The 26,943-nt window shown below is 44.2% G+C and overlaps 1 protein-coding gene across 2 annotated transcripts in view; it reads left to right on the forward strand.

Annotated features, from left to right (window-relative positions):
• The window catches only part of FLT1 (fms related receptor tyrosine kinase 1), a 199,306-nt gene that overhangs the window by 70,604 nt on the left and 101,759 nt on the right, over positions 1 to 26,943 (forward strand). For both annotated transcript variants that reach the window (XM_070049070.1, XM_070049071.1), the window contains exons 8-12: positions 743 to 917; positions 2,331 to 2,448; positions 4,876 to 5,045; positions 5,441 to 5,600; positions 25,608 to 25,722. In XM_070049070.1, coding sequence (XP_069905171.1) covers positions 743 to 917; positions 2,331 to 2,448; positions 4,876 to 5,045; positions 5,441 to 5,600; positions 25,608 to 25,722 — 738 coding nt within the window. The remainder of the gene's footprint in view (positions 1 to 742; positions 918 to 2,330; positions 2,449 to 4,875; positions 5,046 to 5,440; positions 5,601 to 25,607; positions 25,723 to 26,943) is intronic.

The raw sequence follows: 26,943 nt of genomic DNA on the forward strand, positions 1-26,943 counted from the left end.
TTCAGTTTCTCCATCAGTGAAAGGGTGATAACCTTACCACTCTCCCTCGGTTGTTGTGAAAAGCTATTGCGAGCTCTGGCCGTTACGGCCAATTGGGAAGTGAACCAGCAGATGGAAGACCTCTCTCTCTCTGACTCTCCTTCTCTCTCTGTGTAACTCTGATTTTCAAATAAATAAATAAATCTTTAAAAACAAAAAAGTAAAGCATTTGCGAATAAGTATGAGAAATTTTATTTGAAGAAAGTTAAGTGCTAAGTAAATGCTAGTATGATTCATACTCAAGGTATATCTAGACAGAGGTTTAGTTTCCTAACATCTTGCTCTTTGTAGGGTACATATATGTGTGTGTGTATATATATATACATATATAGTTTACTCCCAAATGCCTTCAATGGCTGGTGCTGGGTTAGGGCCAAGCTGGGAGCTAGGAAGTCAATCCAGGTTTCCTATTGGGTGGCAGGGACCCAATTACTTGAGCAATCACCTGCTGTCTCCCAGGGTTTGCACTGGCCAGAAGCTGGAATCAAGAAACCAGAGTTGTGTCTTGAACCCAAGGTCCTCCAATGTGGGACCTGGGAGTATGGCTAGGCTAAAGGCCCACTCAGTCTTGGTGAGTTTGACATGCTTCTTAGCGTATAAAAAGAAGCTATCATCAAACTAATTGCTCTGAGAAATACTAAAATGCTATCCCTTTAAGCATAAGGATCATGACTTCTACGTTTGTTACATGTTTCCTTTTTAGACAAGTAAGAGGGCTTCGGTCAGGCAACGAATTGACCAAAGCAGTGCCCATGCCAATGTATTCTACAGTGTTCTTGTTATTGATCAAGTGCAGAACAGAGACAAAGGACTTTACACTTGTCAAGTGAAGAGCGGACCGTCGTTCAGATCTGCCAGCACCTCAGTGCACGTGTACGGTAAGCTGCAGAGCAGTCCTGCCCACCCGCTCTGTGCTCTCCAGTCACCGGGGATGCCTGGGGCTCAAACAAGTGACATTTCTCTTGTGTTTCTTCACTGTCATGAACGGATAGAGCTTTGCCACAGCCTCCTCCCTATCCCTGCCCCAGAGCAGCCCAGGTTACGTGGTCTTTAAGTTTAGGACTTTTGCATTGGACACCCTTTTCTTTAGAAGTTTGCTGGGGGTAATAATGCAGTTAGAAAATGCTTTCAGAATCCTTCTTTTAGTGCTCTAGAAAATGGAGATCAGTTTTATTTTTATTCTCTGGAGAAAAAGTCTCGCAGTTACTACCGTGAATTAGTGAAATAAAAATGTGCTATGCTAAATTATTTGAATTAATGCTATTTTAACCCTGGTTTTACTACATGAAATCCTAATATTGTCACTTACTTCCAATATTCAAATTCCTTATTTATCCCCATGTTGAAAAGGAAAACATGAGGCTGGCATTATGGCTCAGTGACTAAAGCTGCCTCTTGTAATGCCAATATCCCATTTCAGAGTGCTGGTTCGAGTCTTAGCTGCTCCACTTCCAATCCTGCTCCTTGTTAAACACTGTACCTGGGAAGGCAGTGGAAGATAGCCCAAATACTTGGGTCCCTTCCACCCATGTGGGAGAACCAGATGGAACTGCTGTCTCTTGGCTTCCTCTTGGCCCTAACCTGACTATTGCAGCCATTTGGAGAGTGAATCACCAGTAGAAAATCTCTCTCTCTCTCTCTGTCTTTCCCTCTCTCTCTCTCTCAAATAAGAAATCAAATGAATAAGTATTTTTTAATAAAAACAAGAAAGACAAACAGTGTGAAGAGCAGAAATTATGGAACAATTTTACCCAAAGTCTTTCGTGTCTTGTTGACTTTCTCCAGTTGATTTTTACAAAATATCAAATTAGTTGTTAGGGTATCTAGAACAACTTTCTCCAATCTTATTCAGATTGGCCGGGTAGATTTTTAGAAATCCCCTCTCCTCCACTTTTTGTTACTGTGACATAAATATTTAAGGTGTTTCAGTTTCTGTAGTTCCCACTGTTTTATGTCTGTTGGACTTGCTACCATTTGATTTGAAAATATTTCATCAGGTTGCTTTTGAATTAGGAGGGATCTTCAAAATTTTCACAGAAAACAAGAATTATGAGAAAATTATGCAGGGATTTCAAACATTTTTGTTGCAGAATAAACATCTTTTTAACTCTATTTTCCATGAGCTCTTTGAAGTACTGTTGTATTGTATTCATGGATATTCAGTCTCTTTGTCAGGCTCCATCTAATTCAGCTGTTTATTCATTACTTGCGTTCTCTCTTAGTGAAGCAGTGAGGTTTTGTTTCTATAAATGTGCTCTTTTCTAATGTACCTATCACCTTTCCTTTGAAAGACAAAGCATTCATCACTGTGAAACATCGGAGACAGCAGGTGCATGAAACTGTAGCAGGCAAGAAGTCTTACCGGCTCTCCATGAAAGTGAAGGCATTTCCCTCACCAGAAGTGATATGGTAAGACCCTGATGATTTTCTTGTCCGTGTAAGATAGGCTTCCTTAAGTAGGAAGATGTGAAAGCCCAGTGACTTGGAGCAAAGATCAAGAGGGAGCGGGGCACAGTGTTGATTTCTGGGTGGAGGGAGTATGGAGGGAGATCACGAAGCAGGAAGGGCTGAGGGTGTCCTGGGCGCTCAGTTTAGTCAGGCTCTCCCTGCCTCTCAGCCTCTGCATCTCTAAGCCTTCCTATGAGGTCAGCATTCTCTCAATGGGATGTTGAGCATTGACTAGGACGCATCATGACTGTGTAACACGCTCTATTAACCCTGAAGAAGTGGGCCTTGTAATGACGATGCTGAAAATCATTCTTTCATACACAGCTGGCTTGAGAGGTCCAGTCTTGATTTAAAATCAAACCAGCATAAATAGGCACAAGACTTACTCGTTGCATGAGAGGTTGGATGAACCTACCTGAATGAATTAAGTTTTATTTTGCTCAAAGACTGTATATTCAGAAACTCTTCAAGCAGTTATATTTTTTTAAAAATCCACTAAGACAACAATTGGTATAGAACAATGTAATCTGGTTATAATCTGCAATCATTTTGTGCAATTACTTTTAAATGCCAGTACCATTGGCTCAGGTCATTACATTTAAAACAAAGGGTATAATGCAAAATTGACTAGGAAAGCAGTCTGTATGATACAGAAGTGGTGTATTTTAGAACCTTGTCAACCAGAGCTTATTTGGCTTCCAGTATCACGAGGGTAATACCTGTTTCCAGTTTCCTCAAATACTTAATAGGAAATTAAAGGGGAAAATGAAACTTTGCACACTCTGCCTTCACACCATCACAGTGGAAAAGGGATTTTATTTTTTGGCTCATGATAACAACATTTTGAATAGAAATGTCCTGACTCCAGGAGGTATTATGCTCATGCCTCAGTATCCTCATCTGTGAGCACTGATTTCTTCTGTAGTAAGCAGCAAGAGCCTCAGAACAATTCCAGCTCACCTCGGAAATGCTCACTTGCTAGGGAAATAATTTAAAATAACACTAAGATGATATATGTGTAATCACAAAATACAGTCTAGTTATTTTAACTGCTTGGGAACTGAGAGCTTGTAGTCACAAGAATTTATTTGCAGGACAAAGGGCCTTCAACAAATTCATGAAAAATGTTTATGATGAAAAAATTATGCCTGGATTTCAATATTTGCACCAAAACCCCATATATGTGTGTGTGTGTGTGTGTGTATACACACACACACATATATACACACACACACATATATATATATACACAGGCAGAGACCACCCATTTGCTGATTCAATCCCCAAACACCTGCAACAACCAAGGCTGTGTTGGGCCAAAGCCAGGAGCTTCATCCAGGTCTCCCCTATGCAGGAAAGGGGCCCAAACCCTTGGTCCATCTTCTGTTGCCTTTCCCAGCTGGATTGGAAATGGAGTGGCCAGGACACAAATTGGCGCCCACATAGGATACCGGCGTCGCAGGTGTTGGCTTTTTTCTCATATGCCACAGCACTGGCCCCTCCATGAACTTTTTGAAGTACCCTTGTATATACATGGTTACGATACCATTTCTGATATAACACCCTGATACAGAACACAACCAATGCTTAAAGTGCCCATTAAAAGAACTGTGCCTAATAATATATAATATATATAATGTGCCCAATAATATATATGTGCCTAATAATATATATATTTTATATATATATATATATAATGAGACACTGAGAACTCTAGAAAAGTCTAGAAAACAGAGGTTAAAACTTGGCAGAGTATCCAGGTCTTTATACAATTAAGTGATAACACAGCATTGATTATGTATTTTTAATTTTTTATAATTTAAGTTTCTGTTTCTTTTGTGTTCTTCCTGGGGGCGGGGAATCTTGATGGTGTTGATCTCACTACATTTATGAAAGGGACAACTGGTGTGACCATTTGTATAGCTAATAAGAACTCCACATGAGACCACAATGGGAAAATCTATTTTTATTTTTATCTGGAGAAATGATCTAGTTGATCTTACAATGGCCCTTGTAGAGCCGATTGGAGCCTCATGGAAAACTCTGGAAAACATCTCGGGTGGGATCAGAGCTGGTGCCTGGGGATTAATACTGCAGCCAGTGTGGCCTCCAGCATCCCGCTGGGAACATTAACCCATGGCTTTTCTTTCTTCCCTTGGTTTACAACTTCCTCTTTGCTAAGGTAAATGAGGTGCTCCCCAGTCTCAACACCACACAGACCTTCACCGGGAAGTTAGTGCCTTTCCAAGGTGCTTCTCTCTTTCAAATCAACATTGATGATCAAAGGCTCAAAACCGATCACTTAAACTCTCAAACTCAAATGGCAGTGTTACCAGAGGATATCTGAGAGGCAGATGAGATGGCTACTGATGACACTTTGCACCACAGGTTAAAAGATGGGTCACCTGTCACTGAGAAATCTGCTCGCTATTTGGTCCATGGCTATTCATTAATTATCAAAGATGTAACTGCAGAGGATGCAGGCGATTACACCATCTTGCTGCGCATAAAGGAGCAAAATGTGTCTAAAAACCTCACGGCCACTCTAATTGTAAATGGTAAGTTTCCCATTCATACTCTCTTCTGGTTCTGGGCAGAGGGACATTACAGAAAATTAGCAAGTACAAAAAATCAGTATAGAACAGCAAAGGAAACAAAATGTGAAGTAATTCTTATGAAAACCTCTTCTTTTTCCATCATTGCTAGTTCATGTTTGCTTATCTTCCATAGGCAACGTGACTTTTTATAATGGTGGTCATACCATGGAATCAAATTATTACTGCTCTCAAAACACTTCGATTTTTTCCCGCTGGCGTCTTCTTGACAAATGTGGAGGTTTACTGTGTTGTTGTTTCCCCTGACATCAACACCAGGGGGGCTGTGGTCGTTGTGTGGCCCAAAAGGACATCGTAACAACCCTTGACCTCTGTCCTGTTCTCCATCTCGTTTCCAGTAAAGCCCCAGATTTATGAAAAGGCCGTGTCATCATTTCCAGACCCGACTCTCTACCCACTGGGCAGCAGACAAATCCTGACTTGCACCGTCTATGGCGTCCCTCAACCTATAATCCAGTGGTTCTGGCTCCCCTGTAACCATAATCATTCCAAAGCAAGGTAGGAACACTTGGATCTTGACTAAGCCTCAAGAAATTTAACATTAAGATGCTTTAATGGACACCAATGGGAGTTTGCACATGGAATGTGAAATATACTGGGGACAAAGGCTTTCCCTGCGATGGAAATGTGTAGACGTCAGTTACTCTTCTGTAGTAGACATACCTTGATATTGGCTACCCTTTTCATAAGTTCTCGCTCTGGTTTCCAGATTTCGGAGCACAGGCTCAGAATTAAGGTCACTGCATGAGCTTGTTACTTTAGAGTTCTCTGGGTCCTCAAGTGAGGCTCTGTGGATGTTGGCCATCCCACCTCTGTCAGCTCCCGGTCTTCCTATTCGTCACCTCATTCTCACTGGATAGGATCCAAGATCTTCCCTACACTGATGATCATTGTTTCCTACTTATGGACTTTGCTCATGCTCTTCCAACTACCTGAAATGCACTTCCACCCATTGTCTGTCCCCTAAGGCTCTCTCCAAAGCTCAGCTCTTGCATCACTTTCTCTGGGAACCCTCCTGCCTGCCTCATTCAGACTCACTTTTTCCTGCACAGCCTGACCAGCACTCCATTTGCACCACTGTTGGGTCACTCGGCGTGAACATGCTTGTCTCTGTCTAAGCTGTCATCTAACTGAGACCACCTCTGTGTGGTCAGGGCTGCTCACCAGGCCTGGTGCCCTGTGCATGCTGACATCCCTACCTTCTGCTAATTGTGTAGCATTTCCTTGCATCCTGTTGACCACTGGGCCTTGTTTGCTGTTTCCCCTTTTTGTTTAGTCTAGAAGGATGATACTAATGATAGTTCATGGGAGCTCATTTGAAGAACAGGAATAGAACTGATAGGTCCAACAATAAGATATTAGTGAAACTATCTAAGAATCATCATTAATGCCAAAAATGTTTTTAATTGCTTTTAATTCCTATAGCACAGTGTTCAGGAGAATTTCTGTTAAAAAAAGGATAGTTTGATGAAAAATAAACAAGGCATAATTCAACATAAACAGATACAAGTGGCTACTTGGCTTTCTAGATTCTTCCCACAATTCCAGTTCTTCATCTTGTGTTTTAAGCTTTTATTTAGGGTGTATCACGCAGAGAGTGGAAAGTTTCTGGTGAGTTCTGGAAATTCTGAGAAGTAGTGTTTACACATGTCTGATTTCCCATTTCAATGTCATTTTCTAAAAATAGGAATACAGAGAACTTGCAAGTCTGTCATTCTTTCTTTACCATTTTGGATATTTAACCTGACAAGCAAGTGAGATCTGAGATTTGGTATTATTTCGCTCATTTGGAGCAAGCATCAATACTTACAGACCCTCAGAAGTCTTAATACTTGTACTAACCTAGCATGCAAATAAATTTAAAAATAACTAAATAATTAAAGCTATTAGATTAGGCTCAAAGCATAGAGTTAATTTTTTGTGAAATTACATAGACTTTTAGAGATATTTCAAAAGTTTCCTTTTGACAGTATTATGCTTAAAATTTCAACGCTATTTAAGACTATAGTTAGTAACTGTTAGAAAATAACAATTATGAGTGATAGAACATATGATTATAAGCTTGGAGCTGAAGGATGCTAATAAAATAGGATTTAAGAGTCAGACCAGCTGACGTGAAACCTTGTAACCATGGCCTCTCCCTCTCTTTGTGATGTATGGGGTCTTTCCTCTACATTATCAGCCAACTCACCAAGGCCGGAAAAGATGTCTCATTCCTTTAGGCATTCTTGCAAGACTCCGAGCAGCTCTTTTCACATTTGTTGATTTTTTGAACTGGCTTCTGTTAGAGGCATTCAATTTTTGACTATTCACAAGATGTATCAGAAAGGAAAGCCTTAACTGTGCTAGCTTATTCCTTTAATATGTTGTTGCTGGAAATTATACGTCATAAATATGCACGTCCATAAGACGCTTGCCATCTTTAGTGAGCAGATACTGGTGGAGTAGCTTACATGTGTCAGGCCCGGATGTGGCGCCTGGGGTTAAATCAGTACATTTGACTTAGAAAGATTTCAGAAATATGCGTGGGACTTTGCTATGCTAGGAAACAAATCTAGCAACTCTGTTTAATCCTCTCAGAGAGAGAAAAGTCAAAATTTACAGTTCATGAAGCCTCTTTAATTTCTGGATTTTTCAAATATGTCTTTATATAAACATATTTTTATACACTTGGATTAACTTAAATTCCATTGTAGACAGGAATATTAGCAGCAAATGAATAAGAGATTCTGTCCCACTGACTTTTCTATAGTGACATGTTTGCATAATAGTATCTAAACATGATTGTCAAGAGATTGGATAATTATTATATATACATTTATATATTACTCTTCAATGTGGAGAATAATTTTATCTCTACTTAAAGGGCACATCTATATATGGTCAGAGCCAAAAACATTACTTTTGAGGCTACACTGTTGTTTGCTGTAGTTCAAAATTATTAACTGGTTTAATATGACCAGCTACTTAATAAAAGATAATATCGAAACACGTTCTGACTTGCACTGTATAATCTCTGGGAGTCTAATAAATAAGTAATTATATGTGTAAACTATCATAACTACTGTTCAACTAGAAATGTCCTCTTTTGAAAAATGTCGTAAAGGATTTCATGCAAGTACGCTATTTTAACTGAATAATATTTTGGTTTGGTTTTTGCCAAGAATTTGTTCTTATAAAACATTAGGGGGTCATGGAAGGATGGTTGCCTTTAAACTGACACAGCTAATGAATGAGCTGAGAAGAGGTAGAACAGAATCTTCCCCTGTTGTACTTTTCTGCCCATCTGGATGGTAAAGTGGTAGAAGAACCAGCCTATTTCTTTTGAATGTTTAATAACACGAGCTTCAGGTATCAACACTGAATGAGGTAAATTTTTGATTTTTTCTCAGCAACTGGGACAATTTTCAGCAACTGGGACAGATTTCTAAATAGATATTTCTAAACCTGCTCCATGTTAGCTTGGAATAAACCTAGGGTCTAGGGAGCATCCCAAATGGTGTTGAGCTTATACAAGGATACGTCACAAGATTAATGGAAAATGGAATGAAAAAGATTAGCTTATTTTGGTGCAAGAGAATTGAAATATATATGTGTGTGTGTGTGTGTGTATATATATATATATATGTATATAAAGGGATCCTCAAATAATCCATGCAGAATGCATTTTATGAAAAACCCATACATGGATTTCAATTTTTTTTTGGCACCAAAATGAGACTGAATCCATAAAGTTGTCATTGAATTCAATGTTGTCCGTGGACTGTGTGAAGTCCCCTGATGATGCTTTTCACATGTCGCGTTCACAGCTCTGTCCGTACAAAATCAAGATGATTGCACACACTTCAGAGAGAGGCTACATGGCCCAAGCTAGTGTACTGGGGATAGATATGCCATCGAACTGTGAGGTTGCAATTATTGCTGGTGTGGGTAGGGGCAGGGTACATTTCTCTAAGTAAGACCCAAGAACTGTTAAGGAACTGGAAAGGAAAATTCTGCTGCTAGAGAGCTAGTTTCACAACAGTGAGAAATGTCACTCAGCACTTCTGAGAAGCTAACGCACGCTGTGGGAAGTAAAACGCAACGCTGCTGCACTTTTAGAAGCAGAATTTTAGTAGGGCTGGAAAGAGGAAATGGCCTAGAGTTGAGGAAAATGCAAGGTGTGACTTTTCAGAAGGAGAGAAATTCTAGAACTACAGAAGCGTTAGGCAAAGTAGAAGGAAGGCTGGAGGGAGGGGCGTCATGGAATGAGGCAACTCTCCGTGTCCGCGTGGCCGGACCCATTCCGTGGTTTCCTGGCACGGAGGAAGTGGTTTCACCTCCTGAATTGCCCGAGGCTGGGGTAGAGAAGAGTGGGCGTGTGGGCTCTGCAGGGCCGCCTTTGCTTTCTAGACCGCCCATCCTCCCTGCATTCGGGAGAGGGGAGCCATGCATGCCAGCCGCCCGGGTCAGGGCTACAGCTGCAGTCCCAGCCCTCTGAGCCAGGCTGGGTGCAGACTCGGAGGAAACGCTGTTCAGATGAGCTCTCCCTGGCCAAGCGCTTGGTCCGCAAAGGAACACGGAACAGCTTAGGACTGGGGGAAAGCGGCCCCTTTGTGAGGACCGCGAGTACCCCGAGAGGCCAGGGAAGGGAAAGCCTGGGCACCGTGCATCTGCTCTGTGGCTCACAGGGTCTGTGTTCTCAGGAAGAACCTCAGGAGGTGCTTCAGCACCCGCGGTCCCCCAAAGCACGGGGTCTATGTGTGGTGGTGACCCGGCTTCTGCTGGGTGCTTCTATTTTCCATTTGCCCGGATCGCTGCCCCATGAGTGTCCAGAGGCTACCCAGTGCTTTCTAAGGTTGTTCCCTCTGTTTAAAAAACAAAACAAAACCAAAAAACAACTAAAGCCTCTTTTAAAAATATTGAACGTATTTGACTTTTTTCCCTGGAGGGAGGTTGAAGGCCTACAGTCTTGTTTCGATTGGCACAGGTCTTTTAGGTCACGGCTACTTTAATCCTCTCTCCCCCCACCTAACTACCACAGCCATCATCCCAGAGTGATAAATAACAGTGGTCAGTTTTAATAGATAGAGTTGAAACATACCATGTCATTCTCCTTCTACAGAAAACATTATTAAGCAATACTGGGTTCTTTGTGATAATATTATTTTTTTTATCAGCAATCGGTGATGACTAGTAAAAATCTACTTAGACACTTCTGCTCCTTCTATGGCATTAATATTGCTCACTTCTTACGAACCAACCTTGTGTGGCATCGATATTCAGTCTAAGTATACTGTCTGCCATCTGCTCATGGCATAAATATTTATGAGGCGCCCACCATGTGTTAAAACATAAACGTCATTTGTGTTCACACTTAGGTTTGGATTGTAAAAATCAAGTGTTCATGGAGATTCCGTGTAGGAGTCGTGTTTGTACCTGCGGCATATCTGTGACACACTCAGGAGTAGGGACCTGGGAATCGAGGAAGCGGGTTCTATTCTTGGCACTGACCCTGACTTCTGGGTGACCTTGGCCAGTTATTTAATCTGTACTTCCATTTCCCCTTCTGTAAATGGCAGCTACCGGGCTTCCCCTTTCTTATAATACACAGCTAGGGATGAGTTAAATAAGAAAATCACTTGAAATGACATTTTCTGCTTTCCAAAACGCTTAAAATAATTTTCCAGTTCCTACAATGATGTTTCCCATTGACTGCTTACCAACTGTAAGGCCGTTTGACCATTCACTCTGAGAAGCAGTGCACAATTAACTGAAGCTTTCAACTTATGAAATTAGAATGCTTGTAAAAAAAAAAAAAAAAAAAAAAACAGAAGTCCTATATACATTGTAAGTAGTTCCCTGGGATACAGAATTGACTCTGGTTCTGAAGCAGATAATTACCCAGGAAAAACAAAAGTCCAACAGCCCCTCCACCACTGTGTCAAGCAGTACTTCTTCAGGGCCAAGCTGGACCACCTGTGCGAGCTGCGGTCCAGTTCATACAGGTGAAGATGTTATCATTCTCTGCCCAGTAAGCACCAGCGCCTCACTTGCATGATTTGGTGCTTTGCCAGTGAGCTCCCTGAGGATGCAGAGAAGGTGCTGGAGTCTCCAGGCACAGGAGGTGGGGGAAAGTCGGTACAGGATTCTTCTTTACTTGTGTAGCATTGAATGATGGGTTTTCTAAGGAAAACCTTGACATACCTGGACTCTCAGGGGACTATTCCAAAAGTCTCATGGAGGTCAGAACTGGAGTAGAAAGTAATTACACATTGCAGAAGTTAAATAGAAAATAATATCCCCTGTCACTCTCAGTGACAATGTGATGTGCCCTCTCTGAAACACTGTTCATCAGCCCCATCAGTAGGGTTCTACTGGGCTCGGCCGAGAAAGCCATCCACTCCAGTGTGAAGTGTGCTTCGCTGTTTTCTCCCAGGGGATGGGAGGGGGTGGCCTACAAAACCAGGCAATGGCAGAGGCATCCAGAAACTCTAAGAAGGGCTTGCTTAATTGCATTTCTCTATTGTTTGCATTAGCAAATTGGCAAAGAAAGGAAGGCCTGAATCATTAGGGATGTGTTAGGGATAGATCATTTGGAGGAAATGTAGTTCTGTGCATCAGTGGGGTATGTAAAATTAACAAGACAAAAACAAAATAGTTGTTAATGGTAATTAATTAGAAATGGATTCAAGGACCCACATTGAATGAACTGCTGGCTTGAATGTCTATTATTTTTATGCTATAACAGTTTTATGTCCCATATTTGATTTTCTGTCCATAAAATCAAAGTTAACAATTTTGAAAAAAGTTATCCACATTTCCTGGGTGCAAAATGCGGGTCAGATGTCTGAGGGAAGTAACTTAAGAAGACTTCCTTTTGGAAATGTGATTGCATACCTCAGATTTTAATACTTACCACATTCCTCTTAAGTGCACACGTAGTTTGCTTCCATGTGTCTCTTAACATATATTCTATGCAGCGATGGCAGGCTCCCATCAGGCATGCAATGGAGAATTTTAATTTGCCACAAACAAAATCTTGAATCAGCCTTATGAAGAAGACCACTTGACCACAGACCACTTTAGCCGAACTTTGAGCTTGAACAAAGCCAAATAAAACTGGCCATCTTATACAGGAGGCTTTCATCACAAGCCAGAAGTGGATGTTCACTTACTAATGAGAAACTTCTTGCATTCTGTTATATAATTACTGCACAAGGAAGTGCACACTGTCTGATGCGAGTGTTCGGACAACAGCCCTTATTAATATTTCATACAAAGACCTGAGAGCAGAACACGAGTTCGTTTGCCAAATGCCTCTTTGCCACTTTTATATGCTTTGTGAGATTTTCCCTTTTTCCCACTCTTCGTGGTCATATAGTGATTCGGATGAATAATTGTTTCTAATGAATTAACTGTCTCCTGTAATTGCTATCAAACATTTCATTATGTGTCTTAAATTAAACAAAAAGGCTGAGTCATAGAAAGTCTATGCTGGCTGGTTTTTGTGGGGATCTTTTCAGCAAGATTCAATGTAGTTCCCAGGATTAGGAATGACAGGAGAGAATGACAGAGTTGGGGAGGATTCCCTAAGAAGACTGGAAGAACCTCTCACATTCTATGTGGCCATTCACAGATTTTTTTTAATTGAATGAGTATTTTCATTGCTGAATCTAGAAACTAATGTTCTGAAACAAGATCCTTCATTAATAGATAAATAAAACAAATCATTTATAAAACATGTACTATTTTTGAAATCTATCTTTTAGATATATCTCCATTGACTTGTTAGACTTTCTTTCCTTACTTCCCTCCCTCCCTCCTTCCTTCTTTCCTTTTTTTCATCCATCCTTCCTTCCTTCCTTCACTTTATTTGAAAGGCCAGAGAGACAGATGGAGAGAGATCTTCCATCCACTGATCCACTCTCCCAAATGCTGTAACAGCTACAGCTGAGTTAGGCCAAAATCAGGAAGCTTGGTACTCAATTCGCGTCTCCCAGATGGGTGGCAGGGACCCAACTACTTAAGCCCATCGTCTACTGCCTCCCAGAGTATGCATTAGGAGGAAGCTGGAGAGGAAGTGTAGTAGCCGAGCATGAACTATGCACTCTGATATAGAGTGCAGGTGTCCCAAACTGGAATTTAACTTCTGCACCAAATGCCTGCTCCAGTAGGCTATTTCTTAAAATACTGAATCTAGTTTGTGATGTCAGCCTAACATCACTGTCTTTTAGGTGAAGAAACAGGACACAGAGAACTGAGAATAGGAAAAGGGTGTGAAGGATTTAGACCAGGCTTCCCGTGACTAAGCCTTGTTTCTTCATACTTTCTCTAGACTCCTCCTAAGATGTTCTATCTCCTTGAATACAACGCCCTACCAGATTGTAATAGCTATAAAACGGTTCATGAATGAGCCCTTTCTCTGCCAAAAGCTGTGTTTGGCCCTCAACACACAGTCATCTGTACATAATGACCATAATTCTCCCTATTGTCCCACAAGGAAACCGAAGCTCAGAGAGTTACATCCCAGATTATGGCATGAAAGCAAAGAGGAGGAACAGGTTGGTGTTTCAGAAGGTTGCTTTTCATTGCTGTCCCCACAGGGTTCTTCTGTGCATTCCCAGAGGAAGAGGCAGTCGTCCTCCCGTGGAAGCTTGGGGGAAGACTGGCTTAGCCTATCAGATCTGTGCTAACCAGCATTGAGTTCAGATTGAGTCCACCTGTTGAGTTAGGATTGCGCTGAGGCTGGCAAAAGAAAGGAATGATGAGTTAGCAGCAATTAGGAGAATTCGGCTCGAATTTCACAATTGTCTTTTGGGTCCCAAACCTGCACATGGAAGTAGATCTTTTGAGGAGCTATAAACCATAAGGGGATGAGCAAGTCTGACAAGACCAACCTCAGTAGTACAGTGAATCAGACAGTTAAAGGGCCCTCCCCAGCACTGCCCTCTCTGTGACTCTCTCATCAGCTGGGGGTATTTGATCTGTCCCAGAGTGTCCCATTCTCTTACTGATTGTTCAGGATTATTGTTCTGGATTGGGATTCAGCACACACTTAGCCTTCCTGAATAATTACATGGAGATGACACACGGAGAGTAATTGAAGGAAGTGCAAGAGGAGGAGCCCAAAGAAGACAAAGGAAAATGCATGAAGGTTTATAGTCAATGGAGTGAATGAGCTGGGGTCATGGAACCTGCCAATTTCAGCCTCAGCATGCCTTGACCCAGTCACCTCCAAGGATTACTTCCCTTAGAATGAAGAACACATTAGAAGTATAGCCCTCCCCCCACACACACCAGAAAAAAGAGCTAAAGCAAGATGAGAAACTATCGCTCATACATCAGCAGTTATCTGTCACTCCCACAGCTAGTTAATAGCAAGCCTGGAATGAGACCTGTGTCTCTGATGTCCTGTTTAGCGTTATTTCTACTACAATATTGTCTCACGTCTCCACGGGGGTGCTGAGAACCTGGCTGTAGAAAGTGGGCCAACCATAGACAGTAGGCAGTGTGTGCCACAGATTAGAGGAAGCCCTGTGGAACCCTGGGGAAGCAGAAGGATGGGTGGGTCCTGTCAAGTCACACAGAGAGGGAGAGGGAGTGGGCCAAAGATGTGAAGGAGTGGCATGGAGGTGGGAATGGGTTAAGGAGTTGATGAGGTTGTGTCAGAAGACTGATTTAGTTGGTGCATCAGGTTTGAGTTAAGACAAAAGTAAAAACCACAATTAGAAAGCGAAATTGGGACTTGATGTGGGATTTCTTGAATAGAGACAGGATAGTCAAGCCAGCTGGCCAGGCTACTTGAGCTGACCATCCATGGCCAGGGCCGGGTTGTCTGCTATATTTTCCCCAGAAGTATCCCTGGTCACTTGTTTCAGACTGGTGGACTTCCACATACTCATTATTGGTGGTCTTACTCCTGTGGCTCTTCTTCAACATGTATCATGTGCATCGTGCGTCGTATCCCCAGAATTCTGCCTTCCGTGTCTGAAAATCAAGACCAAGGAATTTCACTCAGGCTTCTTTAAAACTTGCAAGGGTGTATACTATCCTGTTCTCTTAGGTCTTGAGTGCTCCCTATGCCTTGTCATAAGAGACTCACTGATGGCTACATTATTGGCAAATCCTCTCTGTGAATATAAAAAAAGTCCTTCAATGAGTAAGGAAAACAAGAATGTGTACTTGGAGATTATCTAGAGGCAAACAGAAGGTTATGTCTGGGAGAAAACAGGATGGCCTCAGATTTCTATTTTATTTTCTTTATAACTAGAATTTATTGATCACCTCCCCATGATGTTAAATGCTTGATGTCCATTCTATATGCATTATCTTATTTAATTGTCACAGAACTTCTATGAAATGGATGAAACTGTTACCATTTTCCAGATCAGTCCAGGGACCTTGGTGAGAAACCAGTCCTCGTTGACATGGCAAAGAGACTGTGAATAAGTGGGCAAAATAACTTCTCTGGGTTTGGGTTTCTGCATCCATGCAAGGAATAATAGCAGTGACATCATAAGGTTGTTGACGAATGAAGTGAGGTAATATACGTGAAGTGCTTGGCCCAGTGAGTAGCACCTTGCAAGTACTAAGTTTGTTTGCTGAGAGTTGCCCAGTACTTTTGGTGCTTTCAAGTGGCTGCCAGCTGCAAAGCCATTTCCCTCTGAAGTGGCTTCACGTCCCCACCAATATCTTGTGAGATTGGAAAATAATCTGACAAGATGATTCAGGCTGTTAGGTTGATGTCTCACAAGGAAACACGCTTGCATTTTGGGGCATGCCTTCTTTCTATGATGACTTATTTCCAAGAAATCAGAATAGGGCCAGAAATGGTGGTTGTCTCAGCCTACTTAGGAAACTAGTGGAATCTTAGTTGCTTGGAACTCCTCTTTTTCATGAATTCTCCCTCAGCTATTCAAATCTTCATTGAATGTACTCTTGTTCAGTCTGTATGGCACGTGCCGTCTTGTTATTCCACTTGCTTGTGCTCAATTGCATTCTATTTTTCCAGGAACTCAACTCGTTTCTTCAATAAACACATATATTCCTTAATAACTGAAGGAACTAAATAGCGTAACTTCTGTGAGACATGAGCTTATATCTAAGTGGACTATCAGTGAACACATTACTTTGTATTTGAATAAAACAGTGCTGGTATAATTTTTGCAGCCAATTTTTTCCCCCTATTCTTGAAGACCACACTGGTCAGGGTTCTGTTTTCCACTGGACCAGAAGCTGCTTCTCCGTGTGAAACTGTCTGTGATTATCCACTTGTCAGGCAGAGATATTGCTGAGCCGAGTCTATCCAGAGCCCAGTGAGATCCCCTGTCTTCATTAATAGTCATCATGGTGAATGGAGAGGCACTGATGGCGGTGACATGGTGCTTAGTGTAGGGGATTGTTTGAGGGTCATTTGACGGTCACTAGTGTGACGTTGGAGGTAAGAAGGGGAAGGCAGCGTTGACACCTGCCACGAGCTTGGATCTGCATCAGCCAGGCCATGCTTTAAGGAACCCCTCTTCCCCTCAGGCCTTAACCGAGCGTACAGCAGGCAACATGTGCCTTCCTCTTCTGCGCTCTACCAGGTGACTGGGCAAAGCACAAGGCTGTAATGATGAGCCAGACAGAGTCCCTGTCATTAAGCAGCTCTCAGGGTGGTCAGAGAATAAAATGATAACCCGAATGAGCTCGTGACCACGTGCCAGGCACCGTGCTAAGCACGTCAGACAACTTAACACATGTGGTATCGCCCTAATATCTGCTGATGTCAGGGGGTTTTTCTTTAGATTCTGAAGTTATTTTCCTTCTGCTTATTTTCTGAAGCCTGTAATCAAAGAAAAGTAGTAAGGCGTGGAGGCAGAGGGCTACCACCGTGGAGTAGACCGTGCTCCGAGCACTTCCATTCCCAGAGAATGGGAGGTGGTTCGCAAAAGTACACAAATCGCGCAGCTCTGGGTGGAGCAAGAAAATGAGCTAAGACTAGAATGGAGGTATGGGCCACACACTTCACAGGATATCTTCAGAAAGTTTGTGGAAAATTGGAGTCAAGAGAACAAAAAATGGAATTTAGAAGAGGAAGGTTGTTTTGGTGCAAACAATTATGAACTTCACACATAAGTTTTTTCATAATTCTCATTTCCCATGAACCTTTGAAAGCTTCTTGTACTTTATAAGAAGAAAGGAAACAAACATTTGGAAGATGAATGCGCCCCTAAGATGAAAACAAATCAAGAGAAGTGTAAGCTTTCGGGCAGCTGAGCTGGGCGAGAACGATTTCTTGCCTCATAGTCTGTGGGATGCAGCACACACACTCCTCAACCACTTGTCTGCTGCAGTGAGGGTCACGGGACTGGTAATTCCAGCATTCCTCAGCGCTGGCCAATGGCATACCACCAAAGGAGAATTTATTAAAAAATGATTTATCTGGGCTAGTGTGATCAGAGACAACATTTCAGAGTCATTCAGGCAATCAAAAAGGTTGCAAGTCCTCTGCATAATTTTCTATGACTTTGATTCTCAGAATTGGGATTTTACAATCCAGATTCATACCTAATTAGAAAGCTGTGAAATGATGATTTGAACTCAGGGCTGGCTAATTCTCAAATCTATTGTCTTTCACGCTAACCTGTGATTCTCCACCCCTAGACCCACAAAGGCATTCTAGATGCTCTTGTATTTTTCCCAAGATTTTATGTTATTTATTTGAAAGACAGAGTTAGAGAGAGAGAGAGAGAGAGAGAGAGGTCTCCCATCTGCTGGTTCACTCCCCAAAAGGCCACAATGGCCAGAGCTGTGCCGATCCGAAGCCAGGAACCAGGAGCTTCTTCCAGGTCTCCCACATGGGTACAGGAGCCCAAGCACTTGGGCCATCCTCCTCTGCTTTCCCAGGCACATTAGTGGGGAGCTTGGTCGGAAGTGGAGCAGCCAGGACTTGAACCAGAGTCCATATGGGATGCTGGTGCTGCAGGGCCAGGGCTTTAACATGCTACACCGTAGCACCAGCACATGCTTTTTTTTTTTTTTTTTTAAGATTTATTTATTTGAAAGTGAGAGTTACACACAGAGAGAAGGAGAGGCAGAGAGAGAGAGAGAGAGGTCTTCCATCCACTGGTTCACTCCCCAATTGGCCACAATGGCTGGAGCTGCACTGATCTGAAGCCAGGAGCCAGGAGCTTCTTCTGAGTCTCCAACACAGGTGCAGGGGCCCAAGGACTTGGGCCATCTTCAACTGCCTTCCCAGGCCATAGCAGAGAGCTGGAAGGGAAGTAGAGCATCAGGGACTGGAACCGGTGCCCATATGGGATGCCAGCACCGCAGGCGGCGACCTTACCCACTACACTCCAACACCGGCCCCAGCCCCATACTTTTGTATTGACCATTATATAATAAGTATTGACCATTATATAATAAGTAAGCCACTCTTTCTCTGTATACAGAGAACAAAATGCAATGATAGCTTCAAAGACTCTTTTCTGAGTGATCAGAGCCAGTATTACAAGCTTCCTTCTTAAATGGGTTGAAGGATATTATTTGGAGCCACTCCTAATGTTTCCCTAAAGATTTGTGATTTATCAAATCACCCTTCCTCAGCCAGCTGGTCAGCTCTTTGCTAAGAAAAAATGAATGAACAAATAGATGTTCTCCGAGGCTTATACCTGGGAGGTACCCACCCTTGGCTAATATCTGGGTGTAACCAACCAAGTCGGTACCCACCCTTGGAGCCACCCAAGCCCAGGGTTGGGAGAGTCCCCAGGACCTGACTCTGACTGTGTGAAAGAGGGGAGGGGGTGAAGGAGGGAAGGGGCCAGGGGTTGGGTGGCTTGCTGGTGCTCAGGATGGCAGCAGGCAGAAGGGAGAGGGGAGGCAGGGATGCAGAGGCTGGGAGAGCCAGCCTTGGTCTGAGTGTGAATGGACCACGGAGCCATGGCGAGCAGGAAGTAGTGCAAGCCAAGAAGCTCACGGGAAGGCTGTTATCTCACCAGAGGTGGCCGGGGGATGCTGGATCCCCTCCACCATTGTCCAGGGAGCTGACCCAGAGCCTACAGTTCCCGAAGTGCTTCTCCACTCCGCCCTCCGCACGGAGACAGAGAAGTAATTTTCAGTATGGGCTCCCAGGCGTCACAAGGTCTCTCCCTGCCCAAGCAGGTCACTCCTCTGGGATCCCCTGGCCCTGACCCTGGGGCCCCCCTGAAGGCACAGGCCCTTTTCCTGAATGAGTCTGTCTAAACACTCCTTCCAGCTCCGCGCCGTTCTCTGCCAGCATCCTCGCTCTGATCTTGTGGATTTGCAGGGGAGAAGATAGTGGGAGCAGATTCTGTTCATCTGAAGGCCCTGACACCCCGTGGCTGAGTTCTGACACAGCACCCGCAGCAGCTGGCCTGGGAGTGTTCACTCTGGGCACTTCTCCAGGGCTGCGCCCGATCGGGGGGCCAGTCCCGCTCCTGCCCTCTGGCAGGGTTCCAGGTGGTCCATGTTTCCTTTCTTTTTTTTCAAGACCTTTTACAGCCTGGGCTCCTCTCCCCTTGTGTTTCCTCCATTGCAATGATTCAATATTCTTTCCAAACAGATTCTAATCGCAATTCTAGCGCGTGCAGTAAAATCCCATTAAACAGATAAGCAGAGTTCACAAGAGTCCTCAGATTTCATCATCCAAAAAAGAAAGAGAGCGCGAGCGAGAGAGGGAGATTATTCTCTGTATTGGGGCTTTGTAGAACTTTCTAGAGCCTCCTTTTTTCCTAACTGAATGTGCTTTATGCATACATCTAATATGTACATTCATTTGAGGCAAGGCTCAGGCTCAAATAGACAGCCATCAGGGGTTGGGGTACATAGCCTAGCTCTACCACTGGCCCTACAGCTACTCTTTCAAATATTGAGGTTCTTAAGAAAACAGGCCAGCTTCACCCCAGAATACCCAGTGGTCATGCAAACAAAAGCAAATTACCAGGGAAAGACAAACACTGGATAGAAATTTATTTTTGTTGTAAGCTTTTAAGAAGTGATCAAAATTTATCAGCCAGTAGAAGACAAAGTGTTCTTGTAATTTTAGCATCAGAGCTAAGCCGATTGATGTTGAAATGTTATTATAAAGTACACCTCTGCCCCCACCCCCACCTCCTTTCCCAAGAACTGGATCCTTCTTCTGCTTATCTGACTGTGGCAGTTCGAATCCAGAGGACCTCCTGAGCCTTTCTCTGTAAGAACTGACCCTGAGCAAATGTTGTCCGGGGAAGCACAGCGGGACAGGTTCAGACAGGTCTCCCTGTATGATGGGCTGTGCTCAGCCATGATGGGAAGAGATAAGAAGGCCTGGGTTCTAATCCCAGCTCTGCCCCTTTCTCTGTGAATTCAAGCAAGGCCTTAGATCTTTCTGAGCCTTGGCTTCCTTGGGCAATGGGGATCCTGACACCTGCTTCGCTGGGGCACTGTGAGAATTAGCTGAGGAGGAATGAATGCTCGGAGCTCCTGACCCAAGCCTGGCACTTAGCAGTAGCCCAGGCACACTGAATCTCCCTTCTGAGGAGCCAGACACGAGCAGAACGGGGCCTTCGAAAGACAAGTCGGCATGACACCAGGTATCACAGGGTGAAAGGGGATCTTCAAAAAAAATGAAACAAAACAAACTTAAGACTGATGACTGCTGGCGCCGCGGCTCACTAGGCTAATCCTCCGCCTTGTGGCGCCGGCACACTGGGTTCTAGTCCTGGTCGGGGTGCCGGATTCTGTCCCGGTTGCCCCTCTTCCAGGCCAGCTCTCTGCTGTGGCCAGGGAGTGCAGTGGAGGATGGCCCAAGTGCTTGGGCCCTGCACCCCATGGGAGACCAGGAGAAGCACCTGGCTCCTGCCATCGGATCAGCGTGGTGTGCCGGCCATAGCGCGCCGGCCGTGGTGGCCATTGGAGGGTGAACCAACGGCAAAAGGAAGACCTTCCTCTCTGTCTCTCTCACTGTCCACTCTGCCTGTCAAAAAAAAAAAAGACTGATGACTATGGGGTAGACCTTGTAGAACTGGAATGGCTATCAAACTTGCAGGAAAGTATTTCTGAAAGAGAATTTTATACAGGGTAGTGTCTGCCGGAGTCCCGCGTTCCATAGCAGGCACCAAACCAGGGGGCAGATTCTGTGAAGGCTACTGACCCATCCAGCCCAGTTTTTCAGAGTCTGTCATCTTCTTACCTGAGAGACCAAGGGCAAATACTAGCGGTGGCTGCCGCTCACCTGACTGGACGGGTCTGTCGGATTGCAGCCTGTGCCAAAGTCCTTCCCTTGAAGAAGAGACTCTGCGATTTAGAGGGGGGAAGAGGATGTAAAACAGGAGGACTGGGGGAAACCAGCACTGTTAGAAGCCAGCGGGGCGAGAACAACACAGGTGAGCATGGAAGGGCGCTCAGAGCGCATTGTGGTCCTGAGTGTGGGATCTGGAAGACGAACAGGAACTGAGCAGACCTCCGGAACTGCGGAGTGATCTCGCTCTAGTATGAACCCTACCAGCGGATAGGGCACGCTGTATCTTTTGCTGTGTGAGATGAAAGCTGTTGAACAGATTTGGGAAAGAAGGTCTATCATGTATAAAGAGCTAAAAGGAAGGAAGGAAGGAAGGAAGGAAGGAAGGAAGGAAGGGAGGGAGGGAGGGAGGGAGGGAGGGAGGGAGGGAAAGAGATAGAGAAAAAAAGACATTAAATTCTCAACTGCAGTAAGTTTGGGTGGTGAACAGCCGAGAGGACTTCTATTTCTATACACAAAAGGGCACTGGAGTAGGACGATTTCTTGTCGTATGATGGGAGCGCATGGATACCGTGTCACCTATGGTGGAAAGGTTCCACGCACACATCCTGAAACAAGCCGGAAGTGAGTGCGGAAATTCTACCAGCAATCAGTGTTAAGATAGTAGGGTTGAGCCCAGGGCTGGCTTTGCCTTTTACCCACTACGCCACAGTGCTGGCCCCTGGCTTTGCTTTTTTCTGTAGCTCCAGGCTGCCTCTGTCTTTGGTCACAGAGGAGGCAAATATTTACGAATGTGAAAGGAGTGGGACAAACCCATCACCAGGATGAGAGATTCTGCCCAAAGCACATAAGTCAGCAGTGTCATCTGCGTCCACGGAGGGGGACAGTGCCCTGTGCTGTGTTGAGAAGACGATCAGTAACTCAGAGCAGATGGGCGAGCGGGGCAGATGGCCCCCACTTGGAGTGAAACAGGCCGACGCGTCACCCAGAGTCGCAGCTGCGTGTGTTGGACATGTCACGGGCTGCTGGCTTTTCCTTCACGCGTATCACTCTCTAGTCTGAAACTAAGTCGTGTGAGCTGCAGAGTAATTGACAGAGATGACATGGAATCCACTCTTAGCCCCAGAATTTTTTTTTTCCTCTCTCTCGCTGGTTATAAATACCTCCTTGGCATGCCGTATGCAAATGGAGGTGGGAGTCCTAGAGCTCCTTAGGAGAGGGGCAGAGGCCCGGAGCGCGGAGAGGACAGCCCGAGCCTGATAACAGTGGCCTTGTCCAGAATAGTGCATGAGAGCTTTCTTATCTTGCCTTGGCAGGAGGTGCTGTGAGCTTCCTGTGCGAAATCAGAAGCGAGCGCTGCTTTCCTCTCGTTGTTCGGCTTCCTCCCCCCTCAAGACGGTTCCCAGCACCGTGATTATCTTTGCATCTTCAAACATGGCACAATCTACTTCCTTAAGAGCTTGATGTATTCTTAAGGCTTAGGCAAATCCCCCTCCCCCCCGAAATCTCTTTTCAAGTGCTGTTATAAAGTCAGCCTCCGAAATGACATTCTATTTTTGTGGTTCCAATGACAAAGAGGGAAAAATAACAACCTCTCAATTAGAAAATAGCCACAGAACGTGTCCGTTCCATTTGGGGGAGCCGGCGGTTAAGTCCAGCTTATAACTTCCAGACCAGGGCTGGCAGAGTTGCTTTCTGCCCTTAGCGCACTGAAGGAAGAATGGGGGCTGGGCGTTGGTGGTGGTGGTGGTGGGGGGGGGGGGTCAGAAGCCCACAGCTCTGAGTGAACTCAGACAGGAGACTGTAGTTCCCTTGGGAAACTCCGAGGCTTGCTTTACCCTAACGTATTTCTTTGTATTTCCTGAAAACCAGGAGTAGGAAATTCACATCTTTATCATGGGCCTCCCTTACCTTTTTCATTGCTTTGGGTGAAAGCTAAAAGTGTTCTCTTCCAGGTACAAGAGAGTTTCAGCTGTTGCGTGTCAATGGTCCCAAGGAGCCATACACATGTCTACTATAGGTGTATACATGTGTCTACATGCGTGTTATAGATACTCAGATGTGTGTGTGTGCATGTGTGTGTGTGTAAGATGGGAAGTGAAACAGGAGTTTATGGATGTCTAGAATGTGGAGAAGAATGATCATGAAAATGATGGCAAAGTGGCTTTCACAGTGTGATTTTAAAACTTGGTCATTAAAATGTCTCCAATAAAGGAGAGAGTGAATGATTTCGCTTTAGTTCAGTCTACTCCACTAACCAATAAGTGTCAACATGTTCAATTATTTTACCCGAGGATGATATCTAATCATCAGTGAAAATCACCGAAGTTCCTTAAGGGATGCTCAGCCTACATTAGTTTTTTTTTTTTTTCATTCTAAATCATGTATGTGTAAAAATAGACATTTTTAGGGGCTTGCATTATGGTGTAGTAAGTTAAGCCACCACCTGTGATGCCAGCATCCCACATGGGCACCAGTTCATGTCCCTGCTGCTCCACTTCCAATCTAGCTCCCTGCTAATGAGCCTGGGAAAGCAGCAGAAAATGGCCTAAGAGCTCGGACCCCTGCACCCACAGGGGCCTCCGAAGCTCGGAGTGGAGCCTCAGAAGCAGAATCCTGCTGAAAGACACAACAATACAGGTCCCCAGCCCCACAGGCTCCACAGTCCAACATTCTGGGGGCCCTTCCGGGCTGAGGCGCCAGAGAGAACGAATAACCAAACATCCTTCTGACCCTCACGGTCCCTGTCCTCTTATCTTTTCCTCCCTAACCTTACCTTGTCTGTTGCGTCTCGTGTCGGTCAGTACTGCCGGTGGCTACTTAAGCTCAACCACCCCTTCTTTCTGCACGCTGGCTTCAAAAATCAGTCCCAGGGTGAACATTGCCAGAAACTGCCCAAGTCATGGACAAATTTGAGACCAGCACACTCTCTGCTCATGGAAAATTCTAGTCCAGAAGGCACAAGCACAAAGTGATGAAGTGTTTAAAGTAAAGAGGGAGATTTCATAGGCCTTATAGATAAGTGAAAGCAACATTTTTGTTTTCTAATTAGACACTTGAGGCCTTGAGATGCTGAGATGTGAGAGTTTGCCGTGATACCCAGAACTTGAAAAGAAATAGACTAACGTTAAATACTCTCTGTGATGTCTGTTTCTATGTGCAGTTAATTAACCCTGGAAAAAATTAGCTATGCAACTGAATATTCTGATGAAAAGCCAGCCTTTTTTTGGATGAGAAATGCTATTATTTCCTGGAGATTTTCATTGATTAACATGACTTCATTTCTGCTGCCCTCCCCGTATTTACATGTTACTTCTAGTAGGAACTCATTAAAATTGAGATATTAAATTTTCTAATTTATACATTTTGCTTTACTATTCACGATGCAGAAGAGGAAGGCAGTACACTGGTATGGATTTTTCTGCATATTAGGCAAATATGTTTGCTACTTTTAAGTTTTCAGGATGAATATAGGAAAATAATCTGCAGAAAAGAAGATTCACATTAAATATGTGACTTTGTTATCAGAAGACTTATGCAGTGGCTTTCTCTCTTTTTTAAAAAAGATTTATTTTGGGCAGGTGCCATGGCTCACTTGGCTAATCCTCTACCTGTGGCACCGGCATCCCATCTGGGCGCCGGGTTCTAGTCCTGGTTGCTCCTCTTCCAGTCCAGCTCTCTGCTGTGGCCCGGGAGGGCAAGTGGAGGATGGCCCAAGTGCTTGGGCCCCTGCACCCATGTGGGAGACCAAGAAAAAGCACCTGGCTTTGGCATCGGATCAGTACATTTGGGGAGTGAACCAATGGAAGGAAGACCTTTCTCTCTCTCTCTCTTTCACTATCTATATCTCTACCTGTCAAATAAATTTAAAAAAAGGATTTATTTTATTTATTTGAAAGTCAGAGTTACCAAGAGGCAGAGGCGGGGGAAAGAGAAAGAGAGAGAGAGAGACAGAGAGGTCTTCCATCCAATGGTTCACTCTTCAGATGGCTGCAATGGCCGGAATTGTGCTGATCTGAAGCCAGGAGCCAGGAGATTCCTCCGGGTCTCCCGTGCAGGTGCAGGGGCCCAGGCACTTGGGCCATCCTCTACTGCTTTCCCAGGCCACAGCAGAGAGCTGGAGCAGAAGTGGAGTTGCTGGAACTCGAACTGGCGCCCATATGGGATGCTGGCACTGCAGGCGGCAGCTTTCCCCTCTGTGTCACAGCGCCGGCCCCTGCAGTGGCTTTCATCACACTTGTCACCATGGGCTGGACTGTGCTGCACAGCAACATGGTGATGACTTTCTTTTCTACTTGCAGGTATGATTTTTGTTCCAAAAATGAAGAAGCGTTTCTCCTGGATCCTACCAGCAACACAGGAAACAGAATTGAGAGCATCACTCAGCGCACAGCAATAATAGAAGGAAAGAATAAGGTATTGTTTATGAAAATGAGCATTGGGATATTGATTCTATCACTCCAGTTGCAGCTGGCAGTTCTAGGTCCATGGGGACAGAAGTAATTCACGTGCTGAAACAAAAATTCAGAGAGGAGAGAGACAGTCTCTGAAATATGTCTCCATGGAGAGCGACTCTGTCTTCTCTGGTCACTGCCTACTCCAAGACAATGGGTATATCTGCTGCAAGCAGAAGAGACAGAGTTAGAGCTGTCCTCTTGAACTTCAAATGGGTCCATAGCAGGGCTTCTGCATCCTGGCTGCCTATTAGAATATTTGACTAACTATTGTTACATGCAGATCTCTGGGGTGGAGCCCAGGGCTTGCAACAATTCTCCAGATGATTTTAGCATGTAGCCAGGACTAAGAATCACTGATAAGCTGCCAGTGGGGTCCCAGTAGGCAAAGGCTAGTATGAAACTTCAGGCAAAAACTGAGTGCTTTTATTGCAAACATAGCAGGCTCTTTTCCTCTGTGCTGAGCTATGCAGACACAATCTATACCCAAATCCCTTGCCCTAATCAGGGCTAGCAGGTGGTTTTTTTTTTTTTTTCTTCTGTCAATCTTGAACCATTCCTTTTGTACTCTTCTAAGCACCAGTGAGTCTCAGCAGTCCTGAGCAGACTCTCCTCGGTTTTCAGACCTGATGACTTTTGTTCTTGCTGAGTGGGTGAAGAATACATTTACACCTCTGCTATGGTCAGGCACAGGAGAGCGAGGCCCCAAGCAAGAAGCAGCTATCCCATGACCCCTTGCTGAAATGTCTATTTACACATGCCTGTCTGGACTGGGAGTGGGCACTGCTCACACAGATGCCGCTCTCTGCTTGAGCCCGGTCACGCTGTTCTATTCAGCTGTATTCTTTGCATTTGAAGATGACAAAGTGGATGACATAGCTTTCTGTGTAGGATTTAACAATAGCAGTAACTAACATCAGTTTTCATTTTAGAAAACTGTTTCACATATGCTAATGTCAAAATCATTCTTGGGAAGATCAGTGTGATTGCCTTACTTTAAAGGTGAGAAAAACAAGAGTGATAAGATGATTCATCCGAAATCACACAGCTTAAAATGAGAAAGTCAGACCAAAGTCTTTCTGAGTCCAAACCCCAGTACTCTCACAGTATACAATTGAGTGAAAGTGGTGACAGCTTATAACAGTGGCTTATCAAGGATTTAGGAACAGTTTTTATAACCAAA

This window comes from Oryctolagus cuniculus, chromosome 9 (assembly GCF_964237555.1).
Source record: "Oryctolagus cuniculus chromosome 9, mOryCun1.1, whole genome shotgun sequence".
NCBI classification, from domain to species: Eukaryota; Metazoa; Chordata; class Mammalia; order Lagomorpha; family Leporidae; genus Oryctolagus; species Oryctolagus cuniculus.